Raw genomic sequence first — 20,400 nt, forward strand, 5'->3', positions numbered from 1 at the left:
CGCCGCGCAGGGCCCGCGATCCCAGTCGCCGTCGTGTCAGGCAGGAGCAGGCGCCTCGCAGGGCCCACGATCCCAGTCGCCGTCGTGTCAGGCGGGAGCAGGCGCCGCACAGGGCCCACGATCGCAGTCGCCGTCGTGTTAAGCGGGAGCAGGTGCCACGCAGGGCCCACGATCGCAGTCACCGTCGTGTCAGGCGGGAGCAGGTGCCGCGCAGGGCCTGTGATCGCAGTCGCCGTCGTGTCAAGCGGGAGCAGGCGCCGCGCAGGGCTGTGATCGCAGTCGCCGTCGTGTCAAGCGGGAGCAGGAGCTACGCAGGGCCCACGATCGCAGTCGCCGTCGTGTCAGGCGGGAGCAGGCGCCGCGCAGGGCCCACGATCCCAGTCGCCGTCGTGTCAGGCGGGAGCAGGCGCCGCGCAGGGCCCGCGATCCCAGTTGCCGTCGTGTCAGGCAGGAGCAGGCGCCTCGCAGGGCCCACGATCCCAGTCGCCGTCGTGTCAGGCGGGAGAAGGCGCCGCGCAGGGCCCACGATCGCAGTCGCCGTCGTGTTAAGCGGGAGCAGGTGCCACGCAGGGCCCACGATCGCAGTCACCGTCGTGTCAGGCGGGAGCAGGTGCCGCGCAGGGCCTGTGATCGCAGTCGCCGTCGTGTCAAGCGGGAGCAGGAGCTACGCAGGGCCCACGATCGCAGTCGCCGTCCTGTTAGGCGGGAACAGGTGCCGCGCAGGGCCTGTGATCGCAGTCGCCGTTGTGTCAGGAGGGAGCAGGCACCGCGCAGGGCCCACGATCCCAGTCGCCGTCGTGTCAGGCAGGAGCAGGCGCCGCGCAGGGCCCACGATCGCAGTCGCTGTCGTGTCAGCCGGGAGCAGGCGCCGCGCAGGGCCCGTGATCGCAGTCGCTGTCGTGTCAGGCGGGAGCAGGCGCCGCGCAGGGCCCGCGATCCCAGTCGCCGTCGTGTCAGGCGGGAGCAGGCGCCGCGCAGGGCCCACGATCGCAGTCACCCTCGTGTTAAGCGGGAGCAGGTGCCACGCAGGGCCCACGATCGCAGTCACCGTCGTGTTAGGCGGGAGCAGGTGCCTCGCAGGGCCCACGATCCCAGTCGCCGTCGTGTCAGGGCGGGAGCAGGTGCCGCGCAGGGCCCACGATCCCAGTCGCCGTCGTGTCAGCCGGGAGCAGGCGCCGCGCAGGGCCCGTGATCGCAGTCGCCGTCGTGTCAGGCGGGATCAGGCGCCGCGCAGGGCCCACGATCCCAGTCGCCGTCGTGTCAGGGCGGGAGCAGGCGCCGCGCAGGGCCCACGATCCCAGTCGCCGTCGTGTCAGGCGGGAGCAGGCGCCGCGCAGGGCCCACGATCCCAGTCGCCGTCGTGTCAGGCGGGAGCAGGCGCCGCGCAGGGCCCGCGATCCCAGTCGCCGTCGTGTCAGGCGGGAGCAGGCGCCGCGCAGGGCCCACGATCCCAGTCGCCGTCGTGTCAGGCGGGAGCAGGCGCCGCGCAGGGCCCACGATCCCAGTCGCCGTCGTGTCAGGCGGGAGCAGGCGCCGCGCAGGGCCCACGATCCCAGTCGCCGTCGTGTCAGGCGGGAGCAGGCGCCGCGCAGGGCCCGCGATCCCAGTCGCCGTCGTGTCAGGCGGGAGCAGGCGCCGCGCAGGGCCCACGATCCCAGTCGCCGTCGTGTCAGGCGGGAGCAGGCGCCGCGCAGGGCCCACGATCCCAGTCGCCGTCGTGTCAGGGCAGGAGCAGGCGCCGCGCAGGGCCCGCGATCCCAGTCGCTGTCGTGTCAGGCGGGATCAGGCTCCTCGCAGGGCCCACGATCGCAGTCGCTGTCCTGTCAGCCGGGAGCAGGCGCCACGCAGGGCCCGTGATCGCAGTCGCAGTCGTGTCAAGCGGGAGCAGGCGCCTCGCAGGGCCCACGATCGCAGTCGCCGTCGTGTCAAGCGGAAGCAGGAGCTACGCAGGGCCCACGATCGCAGTCGCCGTCGTGTCAGGCGGGAGCAGGCGCCGCGCAGGGCCCGCGATCCCAGTCGCCGTCGTGTCAGGCAGGAGCAGGCGCCTCGCAGGGCCCACGATCCCAGTCGCCGTCGTGTCAGGCGGGAGCAGGCGCCGCACAGGGCCCACGATCGCAGTCGCCGTCGTGTTAAGCGGGAGCAGGTGCCACGCAGGGCCCACGATCGCAGTCACCGTCGTGTCAGGCGGGAGCAGGTGCCGCGCAGGGCCTGTGATCGCAGTCGCCGTCGTGTCAAGCGGGAGCAGGCGCCGCGCAGGGCTGTGATCGCAGTCGCCGTCGTGTCAAGCGGGAGCAGGAGCTACGCAGGGCCCACGATCGCAGTCGCCGTCGTGTCAGGCGGGAGCAGGCGCCGCGCAGGGCCCACGATCCCAGTCGCCGTCGTGTCAGGCGGGAGCAGGCGCCGCGCAGGGCCCGCGATCCCAGTTGCCGTCGTGTCAGGCAGGAGCAGGCGCCTCGCAGGGCCCACGATCCCAGTCGCCGTCGTGTCAGGCGGGAGAAGGCGCCGCGCAGGGCCCACGATCGCAGTCGCCGTCGTGTTAAGCGGGAGCAGGTGCCACGCAGGGCCCACGATCGCAGTCACCGTCGTGTCAGGCGGGAGCAGGTGCCGCGCAGGGCCTGTGATCGCAGTCGCCGTCGTGTCAAGCGGGAGCAGGAGCTACGCAGGGCCCACGATCGCAGTCGCCGTCCTGTTAGGCGGGAACAGGTGCCGCGCAGGGCCTGTGATCGCAGTCGCCGTTGTGTCAGGAGGGAGCAGGCACCGCGCAGGGCCCACGATCCCAGTCGCCGTCGTGTCAGGCAGGAGCAGGCGCCGCGCAGGGCCCACGATCGCAGTCGCTGTCGTGTCAGCCGGGAGCAGGCGCCGCGCAGGGCCCGTGATCGCAGTCGCTGTCGTGTCAGGCGGGAGCAGGCGCCGCGCAGGGCCCGCGATCCCAGTCGCCGTCGTGTCAGGCGGGAGCAGGCGCCGCGCAGGGCCCACGATCGCAGTCACCCTCGTGTTAAGCGGGAGCAGGTGCCACGCAGGGCCCACGATCGCAGTCACCGTCGTGTTAGGCGGGAGCAGGTGCCTCGCAGGGCCCACGATCCCAGTCGCCGTCGTGTCAGGGCGGGAGCAGGTGCCGCGCAGGGCCCACGATCCCAGTCGCCGTCGTGTCAGCCGGGAGCAGGCGCCGCGCAGGGCCCGTGATCGCAGTCGCCGTCGTGTCAGGCGGGATCAGGCGCCGCGCAGGGCCCACGATCCCAGTCGCCGTCGTGTCAGGGCGGGAGCAGGCGCCGCGCAGGGCCCGTGATCGCAGTCGCCGTCGTGTCAGCCGGGAGCAGGCGCCGCGCAGGGCCCGTGATCGCAGTCGCCGTCGTGTCAGGCGGGAGCAGGTTCCGCGCAGGGCTCACGATCCCAGTCGCCGTCGTGTCAGGCGGGAGCAGGCGCCGCGCAGGGCCCACGATCCCAGTCGCCGTCGTGTCAGGCGGGAGCAGGCGCCGCGCAGGGCCCGCGATCCCAGTCGCCGTCGTGTCAGGCGGGAGCAGGCGCCGCGCAGGGCCCACGATCCCAGTCGCCGTCGTGTCAGGCGGGAGCAGGCGCCGCGCAGGGCCCACGATCCCAGTCGCCGTCGTGTCAGGCGGGAGCAGGCGCCGCGCAGGGCCCACGATCCCAGTCGCCGTCGTGTCAGGGCAGGAGCAGGCGCCGCGCAGGGCCCGCGATCGCAGTCGCCGTCGTGTCAGGGCGGGAGCAGGCGCCGCGCAGGGGCCATGATCGCAGTCGCCGTCGTGTCAGGCGGGAGCAGGTGCCGCGCAGGGCCCACGATCCCAGTCGCCGTCGTGTCAGGGCGGGAGCAGGCGCCGCGCAGGGCCCATGATCGCAGTCGCCGTCGTGCCAGGCGGGATCAGGCACCGCGCAGGGCTCACGATCACATTTGCCATCGTGTCAGGCGGGAGCAGGCACCGCGCAGGGTAACTCCTGAAGTAAGGGGAGGAGGCCTGCCTGGCCTAGCACCAAGTCTCTCCGAAGAAGGTTGGGCTCGAGGGGCTGGGGAATCTGTGTTCTGTACAAGAGTTAACCTGAGCCCCACGAGGGGGAAGTCTTGGCCTAAGTACTCTGGTCTGTGAGTAAAAAACACAATATGTCCCTGCAGTGCCCCAAAAGGGGCGGGAGTGCCCCTTACAGCCTCTCCCTACTTTGGTCTGCCCAAGGGGCTCAGGCATCTCCTGAGAAGGTGACCCATGGCCAGTCCAAATGTCCCACCAGACTCACAGTATCATAGTCCCCCAGGGCTAATAGACCTTTGGATTTGATTCCAGTAAGGGGTGAAGGTTCGGGCTGCAGAAGAGGTTCTTGTGTTTTTTCCAAACCTATTTGTCTGTAACGAGCAGGGTCTTGTCTACACTACCAGGTGTAGTTTGGAGCTATGTTTGGAGGGAGGACAAATCTGATTGTAACCAGGCCATGTGCAAACCATTTGTTCCTTATCTATGTAATCCATCTATCTAACTATCCTTCTTGATGATAATCCAGCCATCCAAACCTAACATAATGACAGTCTTTCCTAGAGGGTAGCGTACAGATCTGTCTGTCTGTCTCTCCATCCAATCTCCTAGATGTTAGTATACTGATCTGTCTGCCCATCTGTCCTCCAAAATGCACATGTACAGGTTCATCTGTCTGTCTACTGATCTATTGCACAAATAGATATCTACATAGCAGTGGGCTGCTGACTGAGTAGTATAGATGGGCCCTGGATTGTGGCTTGAGCACTAAGAGCTCCCTTTGCTCCAGGCTCGGGGCAATGGTCTAGGATGTCACACCCCACTGCAGCAGGCTGCCAGGGTAGGTTTGCAGGCCTGCTGAGGCATTTCCCTGGAGGCAATGCATCATCCAAAGGGACATTGCCAGCCTTACAATCCCAGGGAGACCCAGCCAGGTAGCACCCCTCACCTGGGTATGCAGGCTGCAGGGGGAGCAGTTTGCTCAGGATTCCTGCATGCGATGGCAGGCTCTAGTTCCTGGGGCAGCAGCTCAGATCCCTTGGAATGAGCGTGCCAGCTGTTGCCACTCATTCTGCCTTCAATTGGCTGGCAGCCTGCCCCATCATTTCCTTGCTGGCTCCTGTTTGTTCCTTAAGCCCATGCGCCTGTTCCCTCCACTCCCCCTGCTCCCTGGGAGAGCTGTAGCGCTGGCACTAAGTACTATGATGCAAAGGGTTGAGCCAAAGCAGAGTAGGAGGGTGAGCTGGGCTTGTGGAAAGCACCTGCCCTGCAGAGCTCCCCTTCTGTGCTGGCTGGCTGGGGAGGGAGGCTGCCACACCCGTGGGGCTGGGGTCAGAAGCTGCCAGTGCCTGGCTGGGGAGGTGGCTCTGCTGGGACTGAGTTTAGAAAGCAACTGAGATTTGTGCTGCTTGCTAATGCAATCCTTGGCTGCATGGACAGGAGCAGAGAGGCATTTCCATCTCTGTATTTGGCACTGGTGCGACCGCTGCTGGGATCCTGTGTCCAGCTCTGGTGCTCGCAATTCAAGGAGGAGGTTGATAAATTGGAGAGGGGTCAGAGAAGAGCCTGGGGAATGATTAGAAAACCTGCCTTAGAGTGAGAGACTGAGCTCTATGAGTCTAGTTAGCTTAACACAGAGAAGGTTGAGGGGTTACTTAATTACTGTCTGCGAGTATCCTGTATGGGGAACAAATTTGATAATGGACTTTTCTGTCTAGCAGAGATGGCTCTAATGGAATCCAATGGCTTGAGGCTGAAGCTAGACAAATTCAGCCTGGAAAGAAGGGTCACATTTTAACAGGGAGGGTAATTAACCGCTGGAACAATTGACCAGGAGTCGTGGCGGATTCTCCATCACTGGCCATTTTTAAATGCAGATGGGAGGTCTTTTCTCAGATCTGCTCTAGGGATTAAGTTGTGGGCAGTTCTCTGGCCTGTGCTGTGCAGCATCCCAATGGTTCCTTCTGGCCTTGGAATCTAGGAAGTTCTGGTCCTGTGCTCTCCCTGTGGCCCATCTCAGAGCAAAGCCGGGAGGAGGCGTGGGGCAGACGCTCCCTCTCCTGAGCGCTGGCCTTGGGCAGAGGCAGGTAAGCTTTCCCTGCTAAAGCAGCTCTTGGGGACTTTGGCAAGACCTGGGCAGGGTGCGGCATCTCCACCCCAGGCCTGGCTGGAAGATGGGTTGTGCTCACAGCTCGCCGAGGGCTCCAGCTGTCGCAGAATGTGGCAGGCAGGGGGCCAGTGGCTCTGTGATGCCAAAGCAGCAGACTGGAGCTCGCACAGGGAAGGCAGGGAAGGGACACGTGGGCAGCTGGGTGGGGAAGGGGCACATGGCACGGGGAGCGTCGTGGGGACACCTGGAACAGGAGTGGGGTGGGTGAGGCTATGGAGGGGGCACGTGTCACCCTCCTCTCCCTACAGCCATGGCTATAAAAGCCTTTGCTCTCTATTTCACTACAGACCCCGAGTCCCAGAGGAAGAGGACGGTGCAGAACGTGCTGGATCTTCGGCAGAATCTGGAGGAGACCATGTCCAGCCTGAGAGGCTCCCAGGTGTCTCACAGGTGAGGCCATGACGCCCGCTGTCTCCCCTCCCCCTCTCTCTCACCTGACCCCTCCCTTCCCTCTCCTCTGCCAGCCTGGCTCCTTGCTGGGTCTGATCCCCAAACCCGAGCCCTTTCTTGGGGGTGGGCACCCTGGCAGGGCAGGGGGCTAGTGATGTGGCTGTGCTCTGTCCTGCGCCAGTGTCTTCAGCCCAGGGGTGGGGCTGTCCCCCCGCCCCGGGGGAAAGACTCTGACTGCCCCCCTGTGTCACTGAGGCCTCTGTCCCAGTGCAGAGAGCCGCCAGCCTGCCTGCCTGCCTGACTCACTGCCCCAGTCTCTGATCCCTCCAGCTAGTATCTCTGGAGCACCACTCACACTGAGTCACGCCTCGTTAGCAGGTGTATTTCGGCGCACTCCGAGGCATCAGCTGAGATCAAGGTCCCATTGTGCTAGGGGCTGCAACAGCCACAGAGGGTACATCTGCTGGGCCCAGAAGCCCTGCGGCCACGAGTCTCAGAGCCCGGGTCAACTGACTCAGGCTTGCAGGGCTAGTTCTCCGGGGCCAGAAATAGCCATATTGGTGTTCCCACTCTGGCAGTGAATCCTGCCAAGAGGGCTGGGTCTCTGAGCCTGAGCTCCAGTCTGAGCAGGGACGTCTCCGCTGCTCTTTTGAGCAATGTAGTCAATTTAGGCCTGGTCTACATTAGAAAATTTGGTCAGTATAATTATCACTCAGGGGTGTGAAAAATCCACGCCTCTGAGCAGTGCAGTTAAACTGACCCAAGCCTACACTCAGTCGGCAGGAGAATTGTCCCATCAGCCTAACTACTGCCCCTTGTGGACATGATGTACCTACGCCGATGGGAGAACTCCCCCCTCGTCAGCATAGGCAGTGTCTTCACTGACGCACTACAGTGGTGCAGCATTTTAAATGTAGACAAGCCCTTAGTTCTGGTGCAAACTTCATGGAGATGCTTGGAGACCCTGGCAGTTTAATTCAATTAGTTTAGTTAAATTGATCAAACCAGTTTAAAAAAACCCTGCGTGAACACTCTTCTTTGGGGATGAGGGTCACTTATTTCAGCATAATTTAAACCTGTTCCCAGCTGATTGAATCTGTACCAGTTTGAGAGCAGCTTGTTTTAGAATCAGTGCATCCCCCAGGGGCTTTTGCCAGTTTAACTCTTGCTGTAAATTGACACCGTGGCTTCTCCCTGTCATGTTGACAGGGCCTGAGATGAAGGGGGTTAAATAGACTTGAAAAACTATGTGTTAAATCTGTGCAAATTTCAATATGGAAGAGTTTTAAGAGATTATCCTAGCCCTGAAGAGCTTATGGTTTACACAGACCTAGTGGGAGGGGAAACTGAGGCACCGAGAGGGGCCATGACTTGCCCAATATCACATAATCGGGACTAGAACTCAAGTCTGCTGAGTCTTAGCCATGTGCTCTAACCCCTAGGACACACTGCCTCTACATTCATATTTTTACAGCAGCAGCCCAAATGGGAGTCCAGCCCCCTCTGTGTTGAGACGTGCTCCTGTGTAGTTGTACTATAGCTGAGGGCAGTGCTGATACCAGGCCCTCCCAGCAACTGGAATGAATTGCTGATGGAATCTGCAGGTCATGGCACGGCAAGCCCATGTATTACCCCAACTGTGGAAGCAGAGCTGCTTGCCCGAGCCAAATCACGGGTTTCCCCAGGCTCACCCGGGTAGGGTGCTGGAAACACAAGTTTGACTGGGCTCATGATTCCTTAAGGACACCACCAAATCCCCATCTGGTTTGGAGGAGAGAAGTGAGCAGGGAAAGGATACGCTTCAAATTCTTCCAAAGCAGGGCACGGGAAACTACCCATTTCAGCCTGCAATGGGGGCTGCAGCCACTAGAGGGTGGCGTCAGGCCAGGTGGAGAAGGAGAGAGACACAGGGAAGCTAGTTTGACTCCAGCTGTTAAGTGCAGAGCACCAGGGATGAGCACAGCTACCCTAGAGGGTTATGGCAACAGGGGGACCCCCAGGGGTTTCTGTACATTTGAAGCACCCTCCCCCAGCTCCGGCTCCCACTGGAACAGGGGCTCAGCCAATGGGGTATTTCATGGGGGAGCCCAGCGAACAGCTCTCACTAGCCCCGCCGCCCCTGCAGTGGCCAGGAGGGGGCAGCACAAGCAGCAGGAAAAGGCTCAACCACTGAAAAGCACAAGGGCCATGGGAGATTGAAGCGCTTTGGTGCGGAGTCCTGTGTTCACCGCTCCCCCTAGGGGCTGCCCCCAGCAACTACAACAGCCGTTTGGTGCAGAAGGTCCTGAGTGGAATCCACCTCTGACCATGGTAGCTCTCTGCATCGCCTTTCCCACACCACAGAGCAAAGACCACGCTGTGCCTCTCAATGGAGGGTCTCAAAGCATTCTGGCATGGCTGGCTCCATATCATTATTACCCCCTTTTACAGGGGGGAAACTGAGGCACAGAGCAGGGCAGTGACTTGTCCCAGGTAATGCAGTGAGTCAATCAGGGAGCCTTCAGAGAGCCCCGCAGCCCCTCCAGGAGGCGGGGGGAGGTCCCCTAGTGAGACACGGGAACGTGCCATCCCGCTGCCCAAAACCACCCAGCAGGCAGAACTGATTCCCCCAGGCTCCCAGCTCCTGCCTCCCATCCTGAGATGCACAGGGCTTTCCCTGTGCCAACCCAGCACGCTGCCCTGGTGCTGAAGAAAGGAGACTCCTCATGGATCAGAGGCCGACCGCACCCATCCCCTGAGTGCTAGACACCAGGGCCCCCTCTGGAGATGCGTGGCCTGGCCTGCCTGCATTGTGTCCCATGGGGCTGCCTTCCCTAGGCCCTGTGCAGCAGCAGCTTGGGCTGAAACTGGGCCCCTGGCTACAACCCAGCTCCCCTTCCAACCCCTTCACAGCTGGCAGGAGGGAGCCATGCTGGCTACATGTGGCAGCGCTTGCCTGTACAAGGGGGGGCATCATTTCTGTTCCAATGGGATCTTTCTTGGACCAGCTGCTAACATAAGGGTAGGGGTGGAGTTTCCTGGGTCACCCAGAACCATGCCCCTCATAATAAACATGACACCCTGAGCTCTCCCCTGAGTGGCCAGGCACATCCCCCACCCCCAGGTTCCCTCCAAGCTCCTGCCACTGGCTAGCTGGGATTGGGGCATGGGCCTTAGTTGTGAAATGCTGGGCCCAATCCCACGAAGGCCTGGGCCCCCCTTGCTCCAAACAATGGCTGCAGGCTCAGCTCCTGCTGGGTTGGGGGGCTCCGTTAGCCAGCATGGCCTGTAGCCCAGGAGGGCTGGGCTAGTTGGCCTAGGGCAGAGCTCCGGCCCTATTGCAGCACAGCTCTGGGGGAGCTGCCTTGTCACGCTCCTATCCGTCGGAGCTTGGAGCTGGCAGCCCTGTCTGACTTGAGTAAGTTTTTTCCCCTCCCTGGCTCTGTGGCCCAGATGAGCTAATGCAGAGACAGCAGCTTCTCCAGGGGGGAGTCTCACTAGGAGGTGATGAGTCTGAGCTACCGGAGCAGGAAGAGGCCATGCCCTGGCAAGGGGTGGCCAGCGGGAGGTGGGAGGGAGCATGGGCAGGGTTAGCTTCCCGCTGAGTCCATGGAATCAGCGGCCAAGTGATAACAGCAGAGAGGCCAGTGATGGGAATGAGAGGGGTCAAGCTGGATTGCAGCGAGCAAGGAGCCGGGGACAGGGCTGAGAGACAGGGAGGCTCCTGGCCAGATCCCTTCTGTGGCTGCCTGGAGGCCTGGGACGTGAGCGGCTGCTCCCAGCCGGGTGTCCATTGTCAGATCTCTGCACAGCATGGTGTCACTATCTGAGCTGAGACCTGTCAGAGCCGTGGGACCCTCCCTGCCCCGGCGGGAGGGTCGGGGAGGTGTACTGTGAGAGTGGCCCCTATCTCCGCCTTGGGGAGCTGAAGACAGAGTAAGCTGGCAAACCCTTCCATTTTCTTGCTGCTGTGCCAACTGGGGGGCAATGCCACGGAGAGGTGTTAGAGCCCTGGAGCGATTCTTTTCTTCATTTGTCCATTAATCAAAATAAATTAATCAACCATCGCTCCTGTCCCTGGGAACGCCAGCCCCCCGTCTGTGGGTGCTCGGGTTGAGGAGTCGGAGGGGAAGGCTCCACCCCTCCGTTCTTCTGCTGTCCGTCTCCCGGACAGTGCCTGTGGCTGTGCCTTCCCATCTTGCGTAATCAGAGTCTCAAGCTGGATCACTGTGAGGGCACTGGGGAGAGGGAGAGCTGCCTGCTGAGCTCCACCCGAGATGAGTCAGGGCAGAAGGGGAGGAGGGCAGGGCTCCAACCTATTAATGTTTAGCTGGCAGCTCACTAGCAACGGCTTCCTGCAAGGAGGAGCCTGGCCCAGCTCTGTGCATCTTTATTCCCTTTGGCACCATGTGCACAGAGACACTGGTGCCCGGAGTGGGGTGAGCTGGATCTACCTAAAAGGAGCCATCTGTGCATGAGCTGCTGAGCTCATGGGCTGAACACCCAGGCAGCACAAGGGGAGCAGAGAACGCTCGCTCTGCTCTTGCACCAGCCTCTGAGACGAGCCCAGAAAACACAGCAGCCCCGAAAGGAAAGCAGGAGCTGAGGGTCGGGAGCCAAACCTGCAGAAACCATGACCTGACTGTGAGCAAGAGGCAGGGATTGCGCAGCACTGGTGAGGCCTCAGCTGGAGAACTGTGTCCAGCTGTGGGTACCACACCCTGAGAAAGATGTGAACATATGGAGAAAGGCCTAAGGGGGGAGACAAAAACGATCAGAGGTTTAGAAAATCTGACCTGCAAGGAAACATTGAAAGAATTGGGCACGTTTAATCTAGAGAAGAGAAGGCTGAGATGGGACCTGAGAAGTCTTCAGATAGGTAAATAATGTTATAAAGAGAACGGTGATCAGTTCTCCCTGTCCACCGAGGTTGGGCAAAAGGAATTGTCTGAGTTTGCAGAAAGAGAGATTCAGGTTAGATATTAGGGAAACCTGTCTACGGGTGGCTAAGCTCAGGAACGGGTTACCTAGAGAGGTTATGGAATTCCCCTCATTGGAAGTTTTTGCTAACAGGTTAGACAAACCCCTGTCTGAGATGGTCTAAGATACTTAATCCTGCCTCAGCACAGGGGAATGGACTAGATGAACTCTTGAGAACCCTTCCAGCCCTGCATTTCTATGCAGCCATCACAAGACAGATGCATGGGAGCTGAGAGCTCCGGAAACACCACCCAATGGGGCCCAGACTAGAACACATCCAGGAGTCTGCAAAGAGAACAGGAGACGGATGTATACTAGCCAAGCACTCGGAGAGTACACAGTACATGTGCCCAGTCTGAGTGCATAGAGTGCAATGTGCCTGCACTGGGAACCCACAGCACAAGCCAAGGGGGCATGTGCCAACTGCACAGAAACTGTGAGCCATGTGCACGAGCAGAGTATACAGATGTCAGTGAGCAAGCCGGACACGCAAACACAGACACACCACAGTGCAGGAGCTGAGCACTTGAAAATCACAAGGGTGCAAGAGTCCATCACAAGAGCCAAGTGCACAGAAATCGCCATCGGGGGCCAGGACCAGAACACACAGGCAATATGAGCCAGGCACGCTGGATGTGCAGGAAATCTGAGCCAGTGGCCAAGAGCCCAAGCGGAGAACGCAGGCACGAGTCAAGGGAACAAGGTACGTGTTAGCCATTAGAGCCTCCTGCTGGAACAAGGCACGTGCACCAGCCAGAATGGGCACAACCAAATCAACGCACAGCTAGCCAAACCTGCACACTGAGCTCAACAGACGCCGTGTGAGAGAACGGCCTGCACATTAGCGTTAGCCAAGCGCACTGCATGTGGGCTGGGCACTCTGAGTTCATAAGCTAAGTGCGCCGTGCATGTGAGCCACACTGCAGGAGACAAGTGTGCAAAGTGCCAGCCGAACCGCAGACTGTGGAAAATGTTGGTGCAAGATTTGGGGCAGGGCTCCAAGGCTTTTCTTCCGTCGCTGATCAATGTCTAGCACCACTCCCAGCCTCCAACGCGGCTGCTCCCAACCCTGCTTCTCCATAGGTGTCACGTGCCCTGGGATCTCTGAGTCCGCTCCCTGTTGCACACCCATCAGTGGGGAATGTGGATGCGCACCAAGGAGTTGTGGTGAAAGCCCTTTGCTCGCCGCCTGGGTCTGCAGCTAAGGTTTGGGGGTTCCCCCAAAACCCCAAAGTGGAGTGCTAACTCCTACAACTTAGCCAGCGGTTCTTCTCCCCCAGCCCCTCGCACCCTGGCCTCTTCTGCTCTGGTGGCACGATGGGATTATGTTCCAATGCGGCCATCACTCCACCGTGCAGCTCGGACTTGACTCACTCAGCTTCTCTGCTGAAGGAGCTAAGCACTGAATAACTGCAGGGATGGGACTCCCCGTCCCCCTACATCCCAGCAGGGCAGGGCAATGGGCGAGGCTGTGTCCGCTCTGTGCCTTCGCAAATGCCCTTGGATTTCAGGCCAGTTTCCCTTTGATCATGGCTTTGTGCTGCCTGATGAGTCAGCGAAACAGCCCATGGGAACAATCCCTGGTTTAGCCAGGGCCGAGTCAGCAAAGTCTCTCCATCCGCTGCCTACCACACCTGCAGGTGTCCAGAGCGTCTGGAAGTGTTTCTGTGGAGACTCCCGGGTCTGAAGGAGGCAGGCTCTGGGCAGCAGAAGAAAGTGCAGTTTGTGTACAGTACGGTACAGATTGGAGGGGCTGGGGAATTTGGCTGATATAAAAATAAGGAAGTAATAGGCTGGTTTGAGTGCATGGCAGGGGCTGTGCGAGCTTCCTCCATCCACCACTCTGCTGATGCCCCTCAATCTGACCTGCTCCCCGCACTGCTCTTCCAGCCTTGGGCTGCCCCCACCCCACCGCTCTGCTGATGCCCTTCAATCCTGACTTGCACCCCCGGCCCCCACTGCTTTTCCAGCCTAGGGCTTCCACTGCTACTCCACGCCACAGCTCTCATAGGCCCATGTGCCTCCATCTAGCCGTACAACTCCCTCTGCTGTCCGAGCCCTGGACTCCACTTGCTCAGCTCTGCTGGTGCCCCTCAGTCCCCATGGCACTCCCCCTAGCTCTTGTCTCAGCTAGATTCCAGAGATCAGTTGTTTTCTATGGATTCAGAACCTGCTCACCATCTGACTAGAATGGCTGATTGACAGCCAGGGGCAGGATCCCAGTGTTGGGGTGGGGGGAGCATTTATGGCAGCCGAGTTGTCTGTGTGAAGTTCCTCCCCATTACACGCAGATGGAAGTGAGTTTGCAGACTCTCTGCTCTGGGGTCTGCCATACTCTAGGTGCGTCTGTCAGCAGGGGACGCAATACTATCGAGGCCTCATTGAAATCTTATGGGGGAAATGCATTTCCCAGTGCTTGCACCCAGAGAGCCTAGGCACGTCCCCTCCAGCATGATGCAGGAGCTTGCGCGAAGCAAGATGTTGGCAGCTCTGTCCCTCAGTTTACAGGCTCCAAAACATCCACATAATTTAGATTTAATAAGACAACGCTTGTGCGTCAACCAAATGATTGGAACCAGCTCTGCTGGGCGGTTCTCTAGAGCTGTTAATCCACTGTCGATTTGTTTTTAATCATCACTTTGTGTTTAGCATCCAATACCCGCTTTATTGAATCAAACGAAAGGGGGCCCTCACCAGAGTGGGGAGCCTGCGCCTGCCTCTGCTGCCTGTCAAATCAAGGCACAAAGAGGGAATGGGACGCCGTCCCCTAGATTAATCTTGGAGCCATTTATGCGCTTTCCAGGATCTCTTTCTACTTCCAAGGCTGCCATTGCTTTCCTGCCACGCTGGAGGGCTAGAGGCAAGGCCACTGCAGAGCTCAACTCCTCGGTACCGTTAGGCTCAGAGAGGGAGGATGGCCTGGTGGGTAGGCACCAGCCTGGGACCTGGGAGACTAGGGAAGGGCCCAGGAGCAGTGCAAAGCCATTTGGAGCCGGAAGGGACATAAATGAGGGGAGCATAGGGGCCACTGGGATCATGAGAATAGGGATTGGGGGCAGCTGGGAAGAAGGAGAGGATTACGGTTAAGACAGTGGCCTAGTACTGTGGACTCTTGGGTTCCTATCCTGGTTCCACCCCATCCTTGAACCCAAAGTGTTAAACCTGGGTGGCTAAGAACAAGCCCTAATTTCTGGAGGTGCTGAGCACCTGCAGGTCCGATAGCAGGATGGAGCCAAGGACTCCACCTCTCCCCTAGGACCAGGGCTGTTTTCTTTGCGCTCACTGCCCCGGGGCATGCCCGTCCCTAAAGCTTTGCTCTCTGCTCCTTCCTTGCAGCTCTTTGGAGATGACCTGCTACGACAGCGATGAAGCCAACCCCAGGAGCGTGTCCAGCCTGTCCAACCGCTCCTCCCCCCTGTCCTGGCGCTACGGGCAATCCAGCCCCCGGCTGCAGGCCGGGGATGCTCCCTCGGTGGGTGGGAGTTGCCGGTCGGAAGGCACCCCCAGCTGGTACATGCATGGCGAGCGGGCGCACTATTCCCACACCATGCCTATGCGCAGCCCCAGCAAGCTGAGCCACATCTCCCGGCTGGAGCTCGTTGAGTCCCTGGATGTCGACGACGTGGATCTGAAGTCTGGGTACATGAGCGACAGCGACCTGATGGGGAAGACCCTGACAGAGGACGACGACATCACCACGGGGTGAGTGCCGCTGCTGGCGCGAGACAGATTCCGACTGGAAAAAAGGTGTACGTTTTTAACCATGAGAGTCATTGACACTGGAACAACTTACAAGGACTGTGGGGGATCCAAAGATTGGATCCTTCTCTAAATGATCTGCTCTAGGGATTATTGTGGGGAAGTTCTCTGCCCTGCATTATACAGGAGATCAGACTAGATAATCACAATGGTCCCTTCAGCCTTGGAATCTGAGTCTACGAGATCGAGAGAGAGAGAGACAGAAAGAGCAGATGGATGGATGGATTGATAGATGGGTGCATATAGGGATGGATAGATGGATGGGGGTGGATGGATGGATAGATAGATGAGTGCATAGAGGGATGGATGGATAGATGCATGGAGGGTGGATGGATGGATAGGTCAATGGGTGCATATAGGGATGGATGGATAGATAGAGGGGTGCTTAGAGGGATGGATGGATAGAAGCATGTCAGGGGGTGGATGGATGGATGGATAATTAGATACATTGCAGTGTCCTTCCCCCACCCATTATATTTCTAGTGGGTTCTAAGCTTTGTGGCAGGTGATAATTAGTATCAGGTGGCCTGTAGGGATGGTGCACCTTGTTGTGCCAGGCCAGCGGGCCAGCATCCTGTAAGGTGCTGTTGTCCCCTGGGCATGGTGGCGTGTTTGAGAGGAATACAAGCGGCATGGGGCAGCTCTGGAAGTATCTTTTATCTGATGTAAGCAGCATTTGGGGATCAGCAAAGTTAATGGCAATGATACTGGTTGAGAGCCAGGCTTGATGCCGAAACAGCCCTGCTAGACCGAGGGTTTGTCTGCACTGCAGCTGGGAGGGAGCATCCCAGCTCAGGTAGACCCACACGCTGTACTCAAAGTACAAGTGGCAGCGTGGCCACAGCAGATCGGGCTAGTCTCCTGAGTATGTTCCAGCAGGGTTGGGTGGCCATTGCCCGTGCCGCCACCGCAGCCGCACTGCTGTTTGTAGCACACTAAATCAAGCAGAGCTAGCGTGTGTCATTCTTGGCCCCTGCTGGGAAGCACCTCCCAGCTGCTCTGCAGATGGCTCCTGGGGGACCACATGACAGTGCTCAGGTGCAGTTTTCCAGAGGGCTGGGAAGGAGTGCTGAATAACCACGAGGAAGCTGGTGGGCTTCTGAGCTGTTCCACAATGTGAGCCATTCACTCCTCGTTCAGCTCCTCGGATCATAGAATCATAGAATATCAGCGTTGAAAGGGACCTCAGGAGGTCATCTAGTCCAACCCCCTGCTCAAAGCAGGACCAATCCCCAACTAAATCATCCCAGCCAGGGCTTTGTCAAGCCTGACCTTAAAAACTTCTAAGGAAGGAAATTCCACCACCTCCCTAGGTCACGCATTCCAGTATTTCACCACCCTCCTAGTGAAAAAGTTTTTCCTAATATCCAACCTAGACCTCCCCCACTGCAACTTGAGACCATTACTCCTCATTCTGTCATCTGCTACCACTGAGAACAGTCTAGATCCAGCCTCTTTGGAACCCCCTTTCAGGTACTTGAAAGCAGCTATTAAATCCCCCCTCATTCTTCTTTGTAGACTAAATAATCCCAATTCACTCAACCTCTCCTCTTAAGTCATGTGTTCCAGTCCCCTAATCATTTTTGTTGCCCTCCGCTGGACTCTTTCCAATTTTTCCACATCCTTCTTGTAGTGTGGGGCCCAAAACTGGACACAGTACTCCAGATGAGGCCTCACCAATGTTGAATAGAGAGGAACGATCATGTCCCTCCATCTGCTGGCAATGCCCCAACTTATACAGCCCAAAATGCCATTGGCCTTCTTGGCAAGAAGGGCACACTGTTGACTCATATCCAGCTTCTCGTCCAGTGTAACCCCTAGGTCCTTTTCTGCAGAACTGCTGCCTAGCCACTCGTCCCTAGTCTGTAGCAGTGCATGGGATTCTTCCGTCCTAAGTGCAGGACTCTGCACTTGTCCTTGTTGAACCTCATCAGATTTCTTTTGGCCCAATCCTCTAATCTGTCTAGACCCCTCTCTATCCTATCCCTACCTTCCAGTGTATCTATCTCTCCTCCCAGTTTAGTGTCATCTGCAAACTTGCTGAGGGTGCAATCCACGCCATCCTCCAGATCGTTAATGAAGATAATGAGGATCTGGGGCTTCATGTTCCAATGATCATCTGGCTGTATTTGCCACTTGGTCTTTGATCCGGCTTTAGTGGTTTCTCCTTCCACAGCGACTAGGGTGAGAAATTAACGTGCGAGAGCATCTGCCGTGCGCTTCTGCAAAGGGCCAGATCCTCAGCTGTAAAACAGTGTAGCCCCATTGACTTCAGTAGTTCTGTGATGATTTATACCCATTGAGAATCTGATCCTTTCGTGTTTTGGGAGAGATCAGCTGCCTAACCAGAAGGGTTGTTGGTGGGGGAGAGGGAAAAGCATGACTGTAATCAGAAGGATGTGATTTTAACGTCTCAGGACCTGATAGGGCTAGAACCAGCAAAGATGCTTTGGGGCTTTGCAGATTTTTCTTGAGTACCAACCTGGGATCAGTGGGAGATGGTACTAACTGGTCCCTGGTGCACATGGGGTTAAACTCAGCTTACCTTGTCTTCCCCACCCCCACCCCCACATCAGGGAAAGGCTACAAATGGACTGGACAGGAGAAAGCTTCTTAGGGAAGGTCAGTCTCTGTAGCCGGAGTGACAGGACTGGGTTAACCCCAGGCTGGGATGTTCTTTGTGCCGCCTATCTTTGGTTGATGGCTGTGTGTGTGTGATCCCTGGTTAGAGACGACACCCCTATCCCCGGAGGAAAAGCCCCAGCTGACTGCCCCTGTGCTGCTGGAATGTTTGCTGAGCCATCCCAGGGAGAGGAAGGAGAGCACAGCTCCAAGACAGCTCACCTGGGTCTGCTGGGACCCCAGCAGTGGATAAAAGCAGCCGGGAAGGGGGTCAACCAACAATTCCTGACCAACCTTCCAAGGCAGAATGCCCAGAAACAACACCACCCTGTCATCCTTCCTGCATGCAGCCCAGCTGGTCCTTACACATGCTCCATTTTGGCAGCGACAGGGGCCCCGATCCTGGGTTGTGCTCAGCTCTGTCCATTCACCATTGACGTCAGTGGGCATGGAGGGGATCTCATTTGATACAGCCCAGCTCTGGTTGAGGAAGAACAGCATTTGGCCTTGTCTGTTCCTCACTGCGTGTCAGAAATGGAAACTCAAGGGAGAGATACAATGTCATGAGTTTTCCATTTATCTCTGGAAGTATAAAAAGGGAGAAAAAATAGCCCAAATATCCTTCGAGGGATGGGGCATCGCCATGGTCCTAAAAATAACCATGCGGCATGGAGAGCTCTGTGCAAGCCCTTGTTAATTTCACAGCTCTGGGCTGCAGATCTGTTACCAACGAGACCTGAGTCCAGTGACTCTGCCAAACCTCCTGGCTGTTACCATCAGTGGGTGTTCAAGTGAAGGGGCAGATGGATCCAAGTCCCTGATGCACAGGAGCAGGGTGCTGCAGAGGGGAAATCCGTATTGGAGAGCTTGTTCAGTCCCCAGAAGGTGCTGGGTCATTCAGTGCCCCGCAGCAGCACTCTGCCTCTTGCGGGTTCCCCACTAGAAAGTAAGGCTGCTCAGCACCTGGCAGGATCAGACCCTGAGGCTAGCAGGAGTCGTCAGCCAGCCAAACCCTGCAAAGAGCTGTGTCCAGTCTCCCCAGCCCATTTGAGTTCTCTTCCACTCTTGCCCAGGAGAGGTTTCTGATGCCAAGTAAGGCTGTGAAAGTGACTGTTAGAAGGGGACAGATGGGTGGGACTTTTTGGATTTAAAGCATGTGTTGTTTTCTTTTGAAACACAGCCCTCCCCATACTGATCCCATCGAGCTCTTGAGATGCCGCCTGGGGGGTTGTGTGTTGAACAAAAAACCAGTCCCCCTCTCTTCCCTGCCCCCGCCTCTGACTCAAGGCCAGAATTTCAACACATTGGAGGTTTCCTGTTTCAATGCATGAGAAAATAAATAACCCTGGTATTTGATTTGTCCCAGAGAATGGGGCGGGATTTGGCCTGCTACACTGCTTAGAGCTCCTAGTCGTGCCAGCTGCTTGTGGCGTGTGGTGAGAGCCCGCAGCTCTGGTGGGTGCCTTGGGGACTCTCTGACACATGATGAGACCAGTAACCCTCTCTGCTTCCCCTGATCCCAAATGGCTGCTCTGTTCAAGGAGCCCTGTCCCTTAACACACTCAGTCCCTTTCTTTTTGGCCCATGTGGGTGAGCAAAAAGGCAGCTGTGAGGGGGTGGGTTGAGGAGAGGGCGGCGGCTGTGATAGCCCCATACGCCGACTTAGCGCAGGTCACCTTGTCTCCTGGGAAGTGACTGCTCCCAGAAACATGTAATGGGGATTCAGAGTAGCAGCCGTGTTAGTCTGTATTCGCAAAAAAGAAAAGGAGTACTTGTGGCACCTTAGAGACTAACAAATTTATTTGAGCATAAGCTTTCGTGAGCTACAGCTCACTTCATCGGATGCATTTGGTGGAAAATACAGTGGGAAGATTTATATATACACACAGAGAACATGAAACAATGGGTTTTATCATTTTCATTTTATCATTATCATTTTAAGTGATCACTCTCCTTACAGTGTGTATGATAAAACCCATTGTTTCATGTTCTCTGTGTGTATATATAAATCTTCCCACTGTATTTTCCACCAAATGCATCCGATGAAGTGAGCTGTAGCTCACGAAAGCTTATGCTCAAATACATTTGTTAGTCTCTAAGGTGCCACAAGTACTCCTTTTCTTTTTTGTAATGGGGATTGGGTCTCTGTGTTCGGTCTACACTGCCATTAAAAAACCACAGCTGGCCTCTGCCAGCTGACTTGGGCTAAAGGGCTCAGGCTAAGGGGCTGTTTAATTGTGTTGTAGACACTCGGGCTGGAGGCTGGGTTCTAGGACCCTGCGAGATGGGTGGGTCCCAGAGCTCAGGCTGTATCCCAAGATGGAATGTCTGCACCACAATTAAACAGCCCCTTACCCCGAGCCCGAATCAGCTGGTCTGGGCCAGCCGTGGCTGTCTTAACTGCAGTGTAGACAGACCCTTAGAGCCCACAGTGTCCGTACTGTATGGATGTGGAGTGGGCTTGTTATGCTGATCAAGGATAGCTTGCTGCTGCCCCCTTTGGGAGGTTCGGTAGGAGCCTAG

General features: G+C 57.8%; 1 protein-coding gene across 1 annotated transcript in view; it reads left to right on the forward strand.

Annotated features, from left to right (window-relative positions):
• Positions 1-20,400, forward strand: part of NAV1 (neuron navigator 1) — a 226,870-nt gene that overhangs the window by 116,330 nt on the left and 90,140 nt on the right. The window contains 2 exon segments of the mRNA XM_038380090.2: positions 6,435-6,537; positions 14,833-15,198. Coding sequence (XP_038236018.2) covers positions 6,435-6,537; positions 14,833-15,198 — 469 coding nt within the window.

The sequence above is a fragment of the Dermochelys coriacea genome, chromosome 21 (assembly GCF_009764565.3).
Source record: "Dermochelys coriacea isolate rDerCor1 chromosome 21, rDerCor1.pri.v4, whole genome shotgun sequence".
NCBI lineage: Eukaryota > Metazoa > Chordata > Testudines > Dermochelyidae > Dermochelys > Dermochelys coriacea.